The following is a 20,271-nucleotide window of genomic DNA, read 5'->3' on the forward strand; positions in this document are numbered from 1 at the left end:
TTAAATAGATACCTGAACCGAAATCTTGTATCCTCTGTGGTCGTTGGTCGAAATAGAGCACGTAATTATATGTAATTATGTCAATTCCAACAAATACCAGCAGCCCCATCATAAAAGCGACTAGAAGAAATACAGTAGGGTTTTAGTCGGTAGGAATTCGACAAAACCAACGACTCCTTACAGGGCCGTGGGTTAAATCTATGCAAGATTTGAAAACAAAAGAAAGGAAATGGCCGCATTTGAAACATAATTGTCGTTTTATCTACTGTACGAGGATATGGACGATTTAACAGTCTAACAGCGTCACAACTCAAAATCGATAAAAACTGTAGGGGAACATAAGCCAGATTCGAGAGTTAAGGACACAAATATTTAAAAAAAAATCAATTGTTTCAAAATCCATTTCTCTATTTTAAAGGTCATCAAACGAAGCTTTCTTTCCTTGGGTCTATTTAATTATAATTTATAGTGGACACTGGACAGTCTCATTGATATGAAATATAGTTTTCATTGTCTCCAAATAACAATTAATAACTAAAATGGTATACTGTGATTGTACCTAGAGATATTCCCCCCACCCAAGCATAATAGGTAATTAGGTATGTAACGAATATATTGTCTCCGTAACACGTAAAGATAAAGAAAGACCTAATTAGAAAAGAAATGATAATTACGTAAATTGCTAACTTAATTTTGCCAAACTTTTAAAATACGTAGGTACAATACGAATAAAATGCTGATTTGCTACACCGTGTCGCCGTGTCCTGCCTGGGGCTCGATCAAAGATTATTCTATACTTTTTTTATGAGGTTTAACATTTTTGAACAATGAAACAAAGAATCAATAATTTTAAACCTAGTTATATAAATTTTAGTACTTACAGTGATAGTAAAAATATAGTTACTACTAAACATACTTCCGTTACAAAAGTTTTTTTTTATTTAAAGGGTGTCTCAGTGCCGATTTTAAACTTTGAAAATTTGTATAAAAAAAAACAAATTGTATTCATAATATTTTTACTGTAGTAAATTAAAGTGTATTAGTGCGGATTTTATGTACGGAATATTAAACCGTCAAGATGTCTTCCATCACGGCGAATGCACTCTTCTAATCGGACACGCGAATTTGCCGAGACGCCCCGAAGGATGTCCGCTGCTGATATGGCTCTCATTTCTGTCGTCATTTTAGTCTTTAACTGCTCCAAATTTGTAAGAGGGGTATCAAAAACTCTATCTTTGAAGTTTGAGATAACCACATAAAAAAGTCAGCGGGGGTTAAATCGGGAGATCTGGGTGGCCATAATGTGTCTCCAAATCAGCATATGATTTTTCCCGGAAATAACGCATTTAGTGTGTCCATGGAGACACTAGCAGTGTGGGCTGTGGCCCCATCTTGCTGAAACCATACATCAGACTTTTCAATATCCTCTTCTTGCAGCTGAGGTACAAAAAAGTAATAAATCATGTCAATATACCGCTCACTCTCGTTTTATAAGTGAGCGTCTTGGATGCTCCGCGACCGCAGCGGCGACCCGGTCGATGTTTTCAATCGATCGCACAGGTCTATTTCGTGGTCCAATTGAATGATTTAGTAAACATTCTGTCGCTCTAAACTTCTCTAACCACGAATTATTTAATTGAGTACTCGGGGCATCACTCAAACGGCGGATTTCATAGCGAATACAAAATTTACGCCGTGCTTCACTCAACGAAAACCCATTGCATAAGTACGCTTCTACTGCGTACGCGCGGTGCGCGACAGACCACTGCGCCATGGCGACAAAAAAAATCCGCACTCGTCACCTATCGAACGCTACCACTCCCATCCAGCTAACCCCGCAGGTTGCCGAGAAATTCGTGTTTAAAGTTTAAAATCGGCGCTGAGACACCCTTTATAAGATAGGCAGACATTTGACCACCTGATATGGAAAGTGGTGACGCGGTCTATGGTGATAAATCATGTCTACCTAGAATATACCTATTCATTCACCTTGAAGGTACCCATATTGTAGTTCTCTGGAAAGATAGACGTCGGCAGGGAATTCCACTCCTTGGTCGTTCGCACTAAGACGTCGCAAAGCGTCGAGCGAGCAGTTGGCATTTCCACCAAGTCGGCATGGTACCTGCGTCCTGCAGTGCGCCTGGTCTGCCGTTCCAAAAGAGGGGAAGCAGGGATGATGCTAATATAATAAGTTGTTATAATGCAAAGATACTCAACTTTGAAAATAAGACGGAATAATTTAAGGAATAAATAAATACAGAGATTAGTAACTATTATGATAATGTAATAGTATTATATTGTTTTTACCATATTCACAGGATAAGCAAAGGGTTGTTGGGTTGTTACTAGAAAAAATTATCATTATATTAGGTACATAATGCGCGTTCAAATTATTAAAATTATTTTCCGGCAACAATGTTTATCTGCGCTTCTGAGAAGTGACGTTTATCAGAATTGGCAACCCTACAAGACTTCTCAATAAGCTTTCAGAGAATTCAATCACTTATAGACCGGACTCTCAGTGGAGTTTCGTTTGCAAAAATAGCGGACCTAAATCTGACTTCTGATATATATTGTATAAATCCCAGACATTCTATAGACAGATGTTGCCAACAAGTTTTGTGGTCCCCCTCTCCCCACCCCGGTAATTAAATATGGCATACAAAAAAAAAATAAAAATTTCCAAAACATGCCGTGTGGGGTATCAAATGAAAGAGCTTATTGAGTAGATCACGAATATATAGCATACTATAACATTTCTTACACTTTCTCTAAGATTTTTTAGAAAATTTACGAAAATGCTCCATTTTTGAGTTAACTTTAAACCACTATAGATTGAAAACTCATGAATATAATTATTATTTTAAATAATTAACAATAGTCCATTGTTTACGATTCAATAGTTCGTAATATAATATAAGTGATGTCCCCACACGGCATGTTTTGGAATTTTTTATTTTTTTCTTTGTATGCCATATTTAATTACCGGGGTGGGGGGAGGGGGACCACAAAACTGGTTGGCAACATCTGTCTATAGGATGTCTGGGATCTATACAATATATATCAGAAGTCAGATTTAGGTCCGCTATTTTTGCAAACGAACATCTCCTTGGAGCCTGCTCTATTAGACTTTAGTATTAGATAGGGAGGCGAATAGGGGAAGTTTCAGTAATACTCGAGCGTGGCAGTTTAAGATATGAGAGATACCTTAGACCTAATAGAACAACCTTGTTAACTATTTAGCTCTTTATGTAGTGACGCGCGCCTAGGATATACGATCAGATTAGTAAAAAAAAATCGATAGTCTGAAATACTCGAGCGCGTCAGATTAAGATATTGGGGGTTGATTTTAGTGTTTTAAGACTAAATTTAACTAATCTGACGATAAGTCCTTGACGCCGCCGAGTTATAGGGTCGCGAACTTGTAAAAAAAAACGTTAATCCGGCATTCTCGAGCGCGATTTTTTTTATTTTTATTTTGAAGAATATAATCTAAAACTTACTAAAAATACAAAATCTGCCGGTTTCCGCATGACCGGAAGTCTGGAGGAGCCATTTCGTCTTCCGAAAAACGCGTTGCAGTATATAAGTCGCGAACTTTACTATTTCCAAAAAAAAAGTTTAAATAAACAAAAAAGATAATTTTATTTTACAAAAAAAGGTCTCTTTTCATTTTTGTCCAAAGTTAAAACTTTTTGACTTGAAGCATCATAAAAACTCAAGCTCCCGGTTTTTTGAGTATATCTCGAAAACTGAGGGTGTTAAGAAAAATTGATATGAAATAACGATGATTAAAAAAAAGAAACCCAAAAACCTTTTTTGGTCAGATTAAGAGAACCCACCAACATTTTTGTCAGATTAAGAAAATATGCTTTCAGGATACCGAGATAAACCTCCCCTATGAAAATCTGACGCGCTTGAGTATTTCAAAAGGACTTTATTTTTTTGCATTTTCAAAAATTCATCGTAACTTATCGTCACGCCGGAATCGTCAGTTTTTTTAAGGGGAGCTTCCTTGGGGCCTACTTAACACCCCTTCCGAAAATCTGACGCGCTCGAGTAAATTTTTTTTTTGTGCATTTTTGACGAATTTATATGCCTAGCCCCACCACGCAAACCGGCAGATTAGTATACCGTTGTTATCAGAGGCACTTGGGGCATACGTAGTATGAATATCTGACGCGCTCGAGAATGCCCAAGTAACTGTTTTTTTTAACATTTTTGAAAATCCGTACACGCCAAACCCACCGCTAAAATGGTTTTTACCATAGAAGCTTTTCTTTTCGAAATTATTTTATCTTTCGATTTTGATAAGTCTCGACGGCGCCGTTGAATTACGCCATTTAGCTACCTCGCCTCCCTATCTATATGTATATAAAATACTTCTCTCTAATAGTTTAACTTGGGATTTGGTACAAGGGCTCCTCTTAATAAAAGGATCCTAACATTACAGTCCTAATAAAAATTTAAAGAACTATTTCATTTTTCATGAGTCAGTGGAGCATTCTGTCTAAAAATGTATTGATTTTTTTTTAATATTATAATTCCGATAGTCGGTTCATATCTATACTAATATTATAAAGCTGAAGAGTTTGTTTGTTTGTTTGAACGCGCTAATCTCAGGAACTACTGGTCTGATTTAAAAAATTCTTTCGGTATTAGATAGCCTTTTTATCGAAGAAAGCTATAGGCTATAGGTATGTCATCACGCTGACCAACAGGAGCGGAGCAATGCGGGTGAAACCGCGGAGCACTGCTTGTTAGTTAGATTATAAATATATACAGGGTGTCCCACTATTGGTATACTAAGCGCGAAGGGACTTGTAGTTTTGCATACACTGATCACGTAAAAAATACTCAAACAACAAAATTACATCAAAAATTTTTTGCTAAATTTTTCCTGAAAATTCATGTTTTCTTCTCTAGCTTCGCGCAGCCGGCATATACCGCTTCTCTAATGTGAGCATTTTGTCTATGAAAACATAATCTTAAACGATAGCTCACGTGCTGGTGGCAAAGTTGGGCGGGTTGCTTGTTATGGGTGTACACATAGACTTTTAAGAATTCATCTATTTCAGAAAAAAATGCGTCTGGAATTTTATAAGTATTTTTTACGTACTCAGCGTATGCAATACTATAACCTCCTTTGAGCTTAGTATACCAACAGTGGGACACCCTGTATATTACCTTTTTCTCTGCATTTGTATACAAACGACTTCTTTGTTCTGACCACAGGTTCTGACCTGCTTTAATAGGACAATCTAAGAGGACAATTATTTTAATTCAAACTTATCAAGGGTCAACTATTCAAGGGCAAATTAATAAAAATATCGTATTAAAAAAACAAAACCATATTAAATTCTCTCGGAAAATGCGAAAGACGATTTGTATTATTTAGTTACATTATTTTTACACACACTTTTTCTCTTATAACTTTCCCCCTAACACCCTAACTTTTCTTTTTTTTGGACTGATCAATGATACCTGCACAGATAGGTGGTTAGAGTTAGGTAGAAAAGGGTAGAAATATCATTATTTTTAATTCAAAATATCTTTAATATAAATAATATTTATTTAAATAAGCGCCATCTATACGTTTTTGCTAAAATCGTTATAAATATTTGTCACGAACGCCCTAAACTAGGTTCATCTGTGTACATGATAGTGTGAGTCAAAATGCATTAAAAATTTAGTGATGCAACGAATACGAATACGAATATTCGTATTTGCCGAATAGTAGACATTTACCGAATATTATTAGTAGTATTCGGCGAATATACGAATATTTAAAAACTAATATTTTTGTACGCAACTCTATTTACTACAGAATTAAAAATCGCGCGTAAAAATATGACGTGTGCAGAGACTGCTGATCCACTGGCCTTTTGGCGAGAAGATGTCCTTTTTTTCCAAGTCAAAAAAAAAATCTCCCAAAAATATTTTTCACTGAAGCCATGTACAGTCGCTTCGGAAAGACTTTTTTCAACGGCTGGAAACATCCAGACTGAAAAAAAACGCCTAATACCAAAAAATCTACGAATTTTATGTTTTTTTAACACGTTCAGTGCCACCGACTCGCCCGGAGAGTCCACGTAAATTTTATTCCAGCGCCGTAGACTCGCCCGTCGAGTTCAATGTGTTTGCTATTTTTTTCCAAAATGCATGTGTATTTTCTGGTTAAAATGATACTGAAGACTAAATATACCCTAATCTAAAGAATTACGTGGTGGGCCGGGTGTGCAGACTAGGGTTGCCAACACTTCATCATCAAAATATAGTATTTTCCATAATAAGGTGTAAAAAACATAGTACATTTAAAAAAAATATAGTATTTTATGGGAAAAACAAAAAAAATAGACAAATATATTGTATTTGTTAATTATTTATTTTTATAAAAACTATATTTTTTGCACTTCTCGCACTGTGTTACAGCTTTTTGTTTAAATTAAAAGTGTCATATGCTATTTAACACATTAAATTTTTAGATTAATATCATTCATATAAATCAAAAGCTCATTTTTTATCAATGATACACTACTTCTGTTTCTTTCTTCTCGCCACTGGTATACAGAGTTACCAGGAAAGTCGTACAGAAAGTTGCAGGACGTTATTATTCAGGTCATTTCTGATCAAATTGGTCCCATAATATGGTATCCGAAACTTAACCGTTATGGAGATATTGAATTTTAAAGACCCTATTAATATGTATTATAAATGTGAAAGTTTGTATGGATGTTTGTTACTCTTTCACGCAAAAACTACTGAACCGATTACAATGAATTTTAGCACACATATAGAGGGTAACTTGGATTAACACATAGGATAGGTTTTATCCCGGAAATCCCACGGGAACGGGAACTATACGGGTTTATCTTTGAAAACGCGGGCGAAGCCGCGGGCGGAAAGCTAGTATTTAATAAAAATATTTTTTCTTTTGGTTTTTCTATCGATTTTTTTCGATTGGAGCTACTAGGGCTCGGTTTTTTTATGTTTCCAATTAGAAGACATGCACATTAATAAAAATGATCAATAAAAACTGAACCTATTACTAACAGCTTCAATATAAATTTAATAATAAAATTAATTCAATATCTCCATAACGGTTAGGTTTCGGATACCATATTATGGGACCAATTCGATCAGAAATGACCTGAATAATAACGTCCTTCAATATTCTGTACGACTTTCCCGGTAACCCTGTATATGCGCAATAGGTTATATGACTTAGCCATCTTAACAATTAAAAGGCGCGTTCTTATTTTTTTTTTTAATGAAGGAATTGTTTGTTACATTTGTCGGTGTTGAAAATATAGTATTTTTGCGTACTATATATGTTTTCAACAGTATATAGTACGCAGACCCGAAATATAGTACAATACTATATATTATAGTACGGTTGGCAACCCTAGTGCAGACCCAGTTTATAATCGAAAGAAAATAAACTATTCTGCAATGCCTTGAACTCGCTAGGCGAGTTCACTGACATAGATTCTCAAACTTTTATTAATGAAATATCTATATGTACGGTTGATACTTTTATTTTCATTTTACCAAAAGTCACATTCACTCGTAAAACAACGGCGGATTGTGTTCTAAACCTTGCAGGGGCTCGAATTTGGTGTTATTATATAGGCAAAGGTTACCTTACACGCTACTTTATCACGCAATTGCCGACATTTTAAAACTGTACTGTTTTTTAAACTATATTCTTAAAAAGCCCGTATCAAAATGGTTCCGGGTAAAATTGTTTTTTATTTATTCGAATTGAAAACCTCCTGTTTATAAAAACAATATTAGATTGTATTTAAAATATAATCTCAACAATAACCACTATTTATAACATTGAGAGCCACTGCATAAATTACGAAACAAATTTACCTTTTCTTTTTTCTATAGTTAGACTACAAGCCCGCATAGGACAAAAATATGGGTCAAATGAACCACCAGGGAACATATCTAGAACGATAGCAGAGCAAAAAATAATAAGATTCATCACTATGCCGTCACTTGTAAGCTGTCCAACTGAGTGCAGATGAGAATTGAAAAGTACAGGTAGACTCGGTAAATTTTGGTCATATATTTTTGTACGGCATTCTTAACCATCGATAGATCCATTAAAAATAATAAGAAACCGCTCAGTGCCGTACAAAAATGGTGGTCCACCAAGTCGGAGTTTTTATTTAATTTCCGAGAGTTACCGGGGGTAAATTTGGTCATTTGACCATGTACGGCATCTGTGTCATACTATTGCTATACTGCTTTTAATCCATTATTCCGCAACGCCGTACAAAAATCATGGGGACAAGGGGAAAAAATCGAGAGTTGTAATCCCCTCTCTTTCCCCACTCCAGGGGGTCATTTGACACAACACGAAATAAATTTATTTTTAAAGTATTTTATGCATAGATAATATTTTTTCATGTGCCGTACATTTTCGTTGGTTCAAAGGGGAAAAATCTGAAAAAGAAAAAAATCCATATAACGAAATGTTTGCTTTATATTTTTTCAATAAAATATAAATATACATTAATATTAAGAAGCTCGAGGTGGTTAATTATCACCTTGGAAAGTCGGAGTCAGGTGGAATGGACTCCGTTAAATTGATGAACTAATAAAAAAGCTATGAACGAAAAGATGTGAATTATATGCAATCAGTCCATGAATACAGGTAAAGTCACAAGCAAATGCTAGTAATATATACATATTCAAGTTGTACAAGTAAAGCGCTTTCAAATGATACCAAACACTGCATATTTATCTTAACTTTATTTTTTTAATCTGTATGTTTTGTCCGCTAGAGGGCGCCACATTAGATTTTGTGAAACCCCATATAGCCTTCAGCTAGCTGGTCGCTGGTTATCCAGTGAACAATTCAGACGCGACGAATGATATGTCATTTGTCGAATTCTGATAAGTAGTTTAGAAGTTACGAGGGAATAGATGAACATACATACATGACCTGTAAACAACCATAACCCTCCTTTTGCTTTGCCGTAGTTGGGTAAAAATATGTTAATGCCGTACTGTATCAAATGGCCATAAAGCACCCTTAAAATTGTAGCTTTCGTCGCTTTCATCAGCCTAAAAGATGTGGTCTGCACAAAAATGTACGGCATCGTTTTTTCCTAATTTATCTATGTTAATACTATTTAAAACAACGGATAAAGTGTAGAAAACTATTATATTTCATTAATCTACGATGTTTAAACTTTAACAAAATTTCTGGTTTTGCATTTCTCTATAACTTTTTTCAGAACGGTTTCTTTTGAACGGCAATACTATACAACAATTGAATTTTACAATATCATGTTAAAAAAAAAGTTCCCGTACTGGGTCAAATGACCTTACAGCTCTTTATATCAAGAATTTGATGAAATTAAGATGATTATTGGTATACATTTAAAAGAACAATTATTTTTTGACGGCATTGCTTTTAATAGTACTTTTGAGTGCTAGATAATGTTTTGGAACCGAAGCCGTACTTAGTCAAATGACCCCCTGGAGTGGGGAAAGAGAGGGGATTGCAACTCTCGATTTTTTCCCCTTGTCCCCATGATTTTTGTACGGCGTTGCGGAATAATGGATTAAAAGCAGTATAGCAATAGTATGACACAGATGCCGTACATGGTCAAATGACCAAATTTACCCCCGGCAACTCTCGGAATTTAAATAAAAATTCCGACTTGGTGGACCACCATTTTTGTACGGCACTGAGCGGTTTCTTATTATTTTTAATGGATCTATCGATGGTTAAGAATGCCGTACAAAAATATATGACCAAAATTTACCGAGTCTACCTGTACTTTTCAATTCTCATCTGCACTCAGTTGGACAGCTTACAAGTGACGGCATAGTGATGAATCTTATTATTTTTTGCTCTGCTATCGTTCTAGATATGTCCCCTGGTGGTTCATTTGACCCATATTTTTGTCCTATGCGGGCTTGTAGTCTAAGTGTTTCCTGCCATTTTTATATGTTAAATTACACCGTATGTTAGTTAAACTTTTTAATTGCGTTAAACACGTAACGTACGCTGTCACGGCCACGAAAATAACAAAACATTGTTTTTACCCTAACGCAATGCCACTGAACTCGCCTGGCGAGTGATTCAATTCGTGTTGCAGCGCCGGGGACTCGCCTAGCGAGTCCAACGTAAAATGTAGGCGGCATCCTAGAAAACATCGTGAAAATCGTAGTGGTAATGAAAGTGTATAAAAATTTGCCTATTGTAAATTTTAATTATTAGAAGAGTAAACATTCATTAAATAAATAAGTCTTTTATTACCAAGGCGAGATATTCGTATTCGTATTCGTAAAAGTAGTATTCGTTGCATCACTATTTAAAATAGTGTGGGGTCGCCGCGCCACCTTAGTAGAATTATTATTCTGTCTATAGCTTAAATAGAGTATCCATAGTTTTACTGTTCTGTGATAGGAACCATTACCAACATGGGTGCATCCTATTTCTAGAAACTATTTTCCCCAACTCTAGGAGCAATCGAATTAAACAATACTGCCAACATTATTTTAGGCGTCTGCATGGCTGCGTGTACTGTGACTATTTTCGTTAAGAATTTTAGATTCTACCACAACTCTGTCACTTTACATGTAGATTAAAGTAATACCACAGACTACATAATAGTAGCTAAACGATAGTAATACGAAAATTTTTTGCCACTTGTTTCTTATTCCGTAAGTGGTTATCCAAATCCAAAAACTAAAATTGAAAAAAAAAACAACCAAAATTTTTTGCTTTTTACTTTTTTAGTTGCTAAAATAACGATTTTGTTGCTCAAACCGATCGCTAAAAATCGGCAACCATTCTAGAAAAAATAATGGTTCGTTGTATTTGTTGCTGCAAAAAATTGTGTACCTAGATTTTGGTTTTCTTTTTTAATAGTGTGAGTGATGAATCAATTTTGTGTATTGAATTATTAATAAAAGCAACTTTACAAAAATTGGTTTGGATAAATGGAGAAAATGAAACAAACACAGTATTTTTATTCTTTATTTTTCACTACTTCACATTTTCAATAAAACACCCAGTCGCACAGACGCGACAAATCACTTACATAATATCCTTAAGGTTAAAATTACAATTTGATTTAACACAATTTGGATTTTTTTTTTTAATAAATAACGTTAAAATTGTCTATACAGGGTGTAACCGTTAAGTGTGCGCAGGCGATTATTCCGTAACTATTGCAGATATCAAAAAACTATAAACTGATATCGAAAGTACATTACCTAATGAGTAAAATGACAATAATAAATTTTAAAAAATAGAACGGGAAATATCCAAAAAAGTTACATGAAACACTCCAATACATTTAATTTCCTATACATTTTGTGTTCAAAGCAAATTTTCGAAGTGACGTCCTCGTTTTGGAATATCATTCTATTCCACATCCAGCTCTATTTACAGTTTCTAAATGAATTTACATTAACATTTGCGAAGTAATTTAAGCACAAAACCAAAAAAAGAACCAAAATTTTTCATATTACATGTTTGGGATAGTCATATCTCATACTACATGTATGGGAGTGTTTGGTGTAAAATTTTTGGATATTTCCCGTTTTATTTTTAAAAAGTTACTATTGTCATTTTACTCATTAGTTAAAGGGCTTTCGATATCAGTTTAAAAATTTTTGATATCTGCAATGGTTACGGAATAATCACTTAACGATTACACCCTGTATAATCGGTAAACAAAAATGACCGTCGAATTATACAGGATGTAATCGTTAAGTGTGTACAAGCGATTATTCCGTAACTATTGCAGATATCAAAAAACTTTAAACTGATATCGAAAGTACTTAACCTAATGAGTAAAATGGCCAGAATAACTTTGAAAAAATAAAACGAGAAATATCCAAAAATGTTACATTAAACGCTCCCATACATTTTATTTCCCATACATGTTGTATTCATAGCAGATTTTCGAAGTGATGTCCTCATTGTCCAATACAATGAGGAGCTCTATTTACAGTTTCTAAATGAACTTCCCTTCAAATTTGCGAAGTAATTAAAGCAGAAAACCAAAAAAAGAAAGAAAAAGCTAAAATCTTTCATATTAAATGTACATGGGATATTCGTATCTCATACTAAATGTATGGGAGGGTTGCAAGTTAATTTTTTAGATATTTCACGTTTTATTTTTAAAAAATTAATATGGCCATTTTACTCACTAGGTTAAGTACTTTCGATATCAGTTTTAAGTTTTTTGATATCTGCAATAGTTACGGAATAATCGCCTGTGCACACTTAACGATTACACCCTGTATATAAAACGAAGCCGATACAGAAATATAAAAAAATAAAATATATCCCGCCAAAAAGACTGCGCCGTACAATGCATGCGAACCTATTGTGTATTTTTCCATTCCGCAAATTAAATACTACAAAATAAATTGCAAGCGAATGGAATGCGAATGAACTTTACTTAACTAAATTTTAAACAACCCATTTAAGTATGCAGACACATACCTCTAACATAATAAAAAATACAATTTAAAACAATATTAAACAAGAGAAACTTAAAACGGCTCACAAAATTACTAACATAATTTACATAGTCTTGTGCCTAAAAATCAATTTAAAACTAGTTTACCTCTTAAGGTTTGTTGCTAATATAAATAAAATTTGTCTTTGAGTACACAGCTGTGTGCGACACTATAGCTGTGTGTACAAAGAAGCACAATTGTATAAACAAATATAGTGTTATACAGGGTGACTGGTAAGACGTCAGACGCATTTTGACAGGAGCTTCTTCTCATGAAACTGAACAACTTTTGTTCTACAACTTTGCTGAATTCGTAGAAAAAAAATTGGACTTTGTATGGAAATCGGTCAGCTGATTAGCGAAGTTTCCTTACAAAGTCCAATTTTTTTTGTTCAGTTTCATGAGTTGTTCCTGTCTAAATTCGTCTAACGTCTTACCTTTCACCTGGTATATAGCAACGTTGAAATAAATGTGGAACACCCAAACTATACAATATTTATTATGTGTAGTACCATGTGCAGCCTACACAAAATATCAACACTTAATATTTTTTTAACCATAGATAGTGTTTATATTCATATCGATTTTACCATGCATTAAAATCAATACGAATTTATTTCAAGGCCCATATTTTACTATCGTACGTGATTATTTTACAGAAATTATTATTATATGTATATATTAGCGTATTCTATACAACAACCACGAGAATGAGACAGAAAAACGAGGCCTGAAGGTGCATGTTTATAAAACTGTACTCAACGTGGAGTGGTCGTTAGAGGCGTTTAATCAACAAGCAGTCAAAATCGAGTATCGTTTTACATGCAGAGAAACGTGTGTTAAATTTCCCCGTCTAGGAGCTACTTAATTAATTAGGATAAAATTGGTATGTATTTTTTGTATTTATGTACATCATAAGTACATAAAATGTGCAAATCCGGGTAATGCGTAATGTGCAATTTGTAGAGAGATTTGTAGAGCTATCATGCTTGAAAATCACGGTAGCATATACCAAGAATCACACTAATATTAACATGTCCTATTAGCCTACAATTTAGGCACGTCAATCTCTGTCCCTTTGGCATGAATGACCTGCACTGTAGAAACCTTTTCCATTAGATTGTCGAAAATCTTATACGAGTCAAATCCGTGTTAACGTCGAATCCGTGGGGGCATCGTTTGTTTTGTAAATGGTCCAATTGAAGAATCCAGTTTCGCCAAATTGTACTTATTTTCTAAATAACAAAATGTGAGATAGAAAGTACTGTTTATATGTAATGCCCGCTTGTCTGAGAAGTTGGACACACGGGCCAGTCGCAGAGTATCTAGTGAGAAAGAAAACCTAAAATATTACTCAATTTAAATCGTTGATTTTATACTAATGTTATTAAATTCTCTCCGTTGATGATTACTTCCGCCAGTTTAAACAATGCAAAAATATCTTCTTATTTTACATATTATATTTTCATGTCTGGTTTTTTATGTTATTTTAGGGACTATTTTGAATATTAACCTTAGAACCTCTAAGTGAAAGATCTAGGGAGACGCCTTAATATGTAAGTTATTTTTCGAGAAAGAAGTTGAGACAGATAACCCATCACGCTGGGTCAGTGCATTTTGGGTGCGAAATAAGCCTACTAATTCGGCCTGTGAGCGCCACCGTTGGTGCCCTGAAGGCACTCCTCCGCTGCCGCTCTAAGATTTCTTACAGACAAACGGCAAGTTAGTAGCCTCTGCCGTTCACAACTTGCCATTCGTCTGTAAGAACTCTAAGTAAACATCTTGCGCTGATGTCACTTCACCCTTGATTTACATCACTTTTGAGAGCCTTAAAAAGGCAAGTCCAAAGGGTCGGGGTTTGGAAATTCGGTATGCGAACGCAAACATCTCATTTGTTACAAGGAATTTACAAAACAAACAACTCTAACTCGGCCTGTGAGCGCCACCGTTGGTGCCCTGAAGGCACTCCTCCGCTGACGCTCTAAGTGAACATCTTGCGCAGCCCTAGTAAGCTTACACTTGAATAATCAAAGTTTAATGTCTATTTCAGAGATTTATATTATTAATATTTTACATTATTTTTAAGAGCCTTAAAAAGCCTCGGGGCGTGGGTGTGAAATAAGGTTTGCCGACACAATCTTATAGCTGCAGAAGTAAAAAAATTAAGTCAAGTTCACCAGACTCTAAGGTTCATTATCTCACTAGATATCTACGAATAGCCCGCCAGCCAAACTTAGCAGGTATGCGGGCATAAGATAGATTACCGACTTTAAAAGGTGAGGAATATAGGGAATAGAGAGAATGAAGGATTTAAAACATGTGTTATAAAGACAGTCCTTTCGGGGGTAATAAAGGAAAGGATTGGGAAGGGTAAGGAAAAGGTATGTCGAGTCAAATCCCACATTTTGCCTTTTAAAAAATAAGTAGGGACTGGCAGCACTGGATCATACGACACTTGGACCATAACGGCAAAATAAAAATGTCTAACTAGTCATATCCGGGAAGAGTGTTAAAACACAATGTCATATCCAGTTTTTCCTTACAAACTAATAATAGTGATTTTTTGGATTCCTGTCTTACATTGCTTAGGCGCTTACAGACCCCCTGAATTATCGGAGTATTCTGGAAGCGTCGGGCCTTCATCCGATGGGCTGTCCCTGGAAATGAAAAATATTTGAATTAACTTATTTATACGTGATATGGAGAAAAATCAGTCTTCGAATATTTTCCTTCTTTAAACTTAGCATATCCGTATTTCGATTTCAATATTTCAATGACTTCCGCAAATTCTCATAGCAGTTACAAATAAAAAGGTCAGATGACACCAATTATTAAAATGCAATTATTCTTTTAAAATAGTATTTTAAAAAGTTGTGAGATAAGTGCTATAGATGTTAAAATAGACTTACCCACGCGCCATTTCTTCAACCGCAGGGTAACGCCTAGCGTTATAGTCCAGCGATTGTTCAGCCCTGGAGCGAGCCATGTCTCGGATGGCCACGTGGAATATCGCACGTACTCGTTCGTCCTCGGCGGCGGGCAGTCTAACGACAGCCGCTTCCAAACTCTCTGCGAGTAGTGTATGAATGAGACAATGCGATAACTAGCCACTATGGACTTCTAGCCTCAATTTTATTTGACAAAGGTACGTTAAACGTTTATTTCAAAACTAGATTTCCGCCCGCGGCTTCGCCCGCGTTTTCAAAGGAAAACCCGCATAGTTCCCGTTCCCGTGGGATTTCCGGGATTAAACCTATCCTATGTGTTAATCCAAGTTACCCTCTATATGTGTGCTAAATTTCATTGTAATCGGTTCAGTAGTTTTTACGTGAAAGAGTAACAAACATCCATACATCCATACATCCATACTTACAAACTTTCGCCTTTATAATAGTATTAAGATTCTGCCTTACACTATACATTGTATTAAAGTCCATTTTTGTGCGACACAGATTTTAGCTTCGTGAAAATTATTGGACAAAAGTGTACCTTAATATTTGAATATACATTCGCTTTGGCACTTAGTTATATGAATGTAAATTGTCATTTTTCAGTTTCTTTGAAACATATAAATGAAACATTACTATGTGGAAAGATACTATGATTCGTGATATTATAAATTTCGAAAATAACTTTGTACTTATTTCCTTTATATAATATCACTAAATTTAGTTACAGTTTATAATTGGAAAATAATCTATTTGTTATGCCTTGTAAAAAACACAAAAGACGAGACCGTCTACGATTTGCTTAAACACCATACATAAAACATCTTCTAAATAAGTCGTACTAAAGCCGATTTTTTTTTCTAAATATTTTCTAGCATCTAGAATGGTGAAAAAAGGTGAAGAGAAGATGAACAATAAACATATATGTTTTTGAGGAATTGTACGTAACGATTCGTCAAAAACAGACGGACAGGTCTTTAATATATTATTTAAAATATTAATACTTAATAGGCTAAAAATCTGTATCCTAACCATGACATGACATTCGTCGGATACAATTTTAATTACTTTTTAATTTTAAGTTAATATGAATAACAGTACCTTTGTCAAATACTTAAATTCTGTACTATTCTCAAAGTCTTAATAATTCATTTTAGAAACAACTTAATTGAACTACGATTTATTAATAGAGCTAGAATGTCCAATAAAAAAACGGCACAACATATTGTAGTTCAGAAAATATAGCATGAATCCTGTCACAAGTTGTACCTTCTCAGTTGATGGATAAATGTTACGATAAAATTATTTAGTATACGCCGACTGTAAACAGGTAATTTCATAAACATAATAAAGATATTCAAAATTAAGAGTACAGAAATGCATTGCTTAATCTTTAATGAAATGTAGGTAACTTATAAATTATTTATTATATGATAAAAGTAAGATATTTTTTTTTTACAAATAAACGTCTATAAACAAAATCTTCACTTATTACATGAATCATCATTTGTTTATCCCCAGCTAATTTCTTTAGTTCAATGTAACTTTTGAAATTAGTGTAACTTTTTAAAAATGTGACAGGATTCAATTCATATTTGAAGAACCATAAAAACAAATCTGAACATTCCAAAACAGTGGAATAACATAGACCATAGTTAACGTAAAACATACGAATATTTTTTACCAATAAATATAAAATTAAGTAAGATTACTACATTACTAAAATATATCATAGTTTGTAAGTTTAAACTGCTCCTAATGAAGCGTATTAATCTCCTAGAGAATAAATAAGAAAAAAAATTCGAAGCTAATAATATGAAAAGCTTCTTTATTGTATAGCATGAAAATGCAAAGCAAGTTGGTTAAGTACTTAGTGATTTTTATAATACTATGCTTCCACTACTGTAGACTGTACTAGATTATAATGAATATAAAGATTATAATAAAATTCGTATGTTTCCGTTCCAAGCGTTGGATAAATTAAAAAAGGGTGAAATTGAAATCAAACAAAATAAATAATAAGAAGCATTTAAAGTAACATATGCCCATAGACGAAAATAATGCGCCACCAATATCACTTGTATGTATGAAAAAGATTTTTCCATATCTCTGTACTGGTTTCGAAGTTACTCATAATTATATGCATCAGCATAAACGATTTATTTTTTCGATTTCCCGATAACCAATGAAACGAATTGACAAAATTTAGAAAGAAAGAATAGGCTGAGAAGATAATAAATAAAACAATCACATACATTCCAATTTTAATTATCTTTTTTTCGTTTTATAGTCCCATTTAATTAATAGATTTATAATTTTAGTTAATTATTTAAATGTATATTGTTTTTTTTTATTTATACATTTTTGATAAGATGTGAATTGACCAACTTACAAATTTTATTTTTTGTAAACGTTTATTTTAAGTAGATAAAAATAAACTTGTTTTTTTTTTTACAAAATTCAAAAGGTACAGAAAGTCCCTACTTTTTCTATATACTTACAATTCAGTAAAAATGACGTTGAATTTTCATGAAACGCGTAGACAAACTTCTCAATTAGTACAGAAATATGGTAGTCACTCACCGGGGTATGTTACTCTAAGCAAGCCAATTCTTGAATCGAGGCGTTTTGTTTTGGAACGTTATTCGGGTATCGAACATTTGAAACATTAACAAAATATCATTTTATTTTAGTCGTGTTGGTCGGTAGGTACACAGGGATTAGGGCGCATTTTGTCGTGTTTTGAGGCAAACTGGATTTACTATGGTCATTATTAAAGCTCATTTTTGTGTGTAAGTTCAGCAACGAAAGTCGATTTTTATTTTAGCTACGGCTGATTTCTTTTCCTTGAACAGTTACCAACGTAACAACCTAAAGTAAGAGAGCCGTTTTATGTAATCGAGAAGTAAAGAAGGAATAAATATATAATTTAAAACCTAAGTAGCGACGAGTCAATTATGAAATTGACCCTATTTATATAGAATACACAAAATGTTATACTATATTGTTAATTTTTTGTATTCTATCGGTAAATTGAAACATTCTGTACCGCAGCATTCACTTAATTCAGAATATGTATTTTTCAAGAATTTAATGAAAGTCAATCATAATAATTATAAATAGTCGTCGATAAAAAGCTAAGGTGAATTATTATAGAAGTGTGGAAAACTAACTAAGAAAGCAAAGTATGTTTGAATTGTGATAAATAGAGTTAGATTATAGTCAAAATATAGCGCATTGATACATATGTATATGAAAAATGTGAGTATCGATAGAGTAAAGCTGATCCCACTTACGACCGAATATAATATGCATCCTTTAGCTTCAATATCGAATATAAAATAGATATTTATAATAAATGACACAATTATAAATTGAATTTGAAAATATGTCTCTATATACATTTTGATGTTAGAAAACTTAAAAATTTTGCTTTAAATTTAAACGAATGAAAGGTAAGTAATAAAATGCTCGTCTTTTTTTAGGTCCATGACTATAGCATACATTTTGGCTTTGGTTTATTATAAACTCCGGTCGTAATGGGCATAATGATGTCATTTTGGTTAATAATGTATTTGTTCATCGACTTTCCTTGCTATATATACACATGGGAATCTATGATGCAATTCTATAAATATTCATAAAAGTTATTACTAAATACACGGCACAAAAGGAACATATTTAAGAAATAATTACAAAAAAAAGCGTATTGTGTAGTTTACTGCATTCCTTGATAGAGTCCCGAAATATACCCATGCAACTACGATGAATTAAACGTTTCGAAATTGAACAATATAAATAAATATAAGAAAAAATTAAAAATACTATCAAAATATGTAAACTATTATGTAAAGAAGAGATTAATTAAAAATAATATTGTATAATAAGTATATAGATTCCTATATGCATATAGCACAAGCTTTGTTTTACAAAAACATAGATACACCATGGCGACTGTTTTTTTTTTTTTCTAGACATGAACAATATGTTTTGCACACAAACAATAAATTAATATTTCAATGTTGGAACATTGAGATACTATTACTACGTATAGAGAAGACACCGCCTACATCACTTATGTTCCGCTCAACTGAGGTCAACCGGCCACACTGCACTCAGACGCTTTAGCGCGATGGTCACGTCCCTTGTTTGTTTTAAAGCAAAAAACATGAAACGCATCAAATATGCCCTCGAGTGTGTTACGATATTGCACTTATAATTCAAGTAATGCGGCAAAGTGCAAAGGAATAACTTTTCATCGGTAAGTATCTAGATAATCATTTTTAAAACCATTTGGCGCCATTTTGCGTCATTTGTCATAGACTAAAAATTTAAGAAATGGCATTGGGTATGAAAGATGTTTAGATATCTAGTAATATTACACAATACCTATGTAACAATTTATTTGTTACATTGATTGGTTTTAATTGATAAGTAATAGGTATAATATTAACAAAGTGACTCCTCTATAGCGGTGAGTCAATGACATCGCTTAATCTATGACTCACTAGCCGCCTCGCGCCGCCGCGCTTGCAGCATAGATTTTGTTCGTGGTGTCTTCTCTATACGTAGTAATAATATCTCAATGTGTTGAACATGTTAAAGTTGCCACTAGACAAAAATAATTTTATGAGCACTATCGTGGATCATTTTGATTAAAAAAATAGATTTAGTAATAACGGTATAATTTTAAGGAAAATGTTTTAACAAACTAATGTAGGACGCAAACGTCCGGAAATTTTGATGAAATATGAGTTGGTACTTTTCTTAAAGAAGAAAGTCGCTCTTAGGTGTGATATCTATATTTTTATAAATACATA

The 20,271-nt window shown here is 33.6% G+C and overlaps 1 protein-coding gene across 3 annotated transcripts in view; it reads right to left on the reverse strand.

Moving 5' to 3' along the window:
* Positions 1-14,839: 14,839 nt before the first annotated feature.
* LOC149491048 (uncharacterized) overlaps positions 14,840-20,271 on the reverse strand; it is a 73,322-nt gene continuing 67,890 nt past the window's right edge. For 2 of the 3 annotated variants that reach the window (XM_089695698.1, XM_089695693.1), the window contains exons 23-24: positions 15,413-15,572; positions 14,840-15,160 (exon numbers count right to left, since the gene is read on the reverse strand). In XM_089695698.1, coding sequence (XP_089551824.1) covers positions 15,097-15,160; positions 15,413-15,572 — 224 coding nt within the window. In that variant the 3' untranslated portion in view covers positions 14,840-15,096. The remainder of the gene's footprint in view (positions 15,161-15,412; positions 15,573-20,271) is intronic. The other variant, XM_089695705.1, reaches the window with a different exon arrangement.

This window comes from Colias philodice, chromosome 1, assembly GCF_061535455.1.
Source record: "Colias philodice isolate Cphi_HAF_F1 chromosome 1, ilColPhil1 Martin Lab GWU primary, whole genome shotgun sequence".
NCBI classification, from domain to species: Eukaryota; Metazoa; Arthropoda; class Insecta; order Lepidoptera; family Pieridae; genus Colias; species Colias philodice.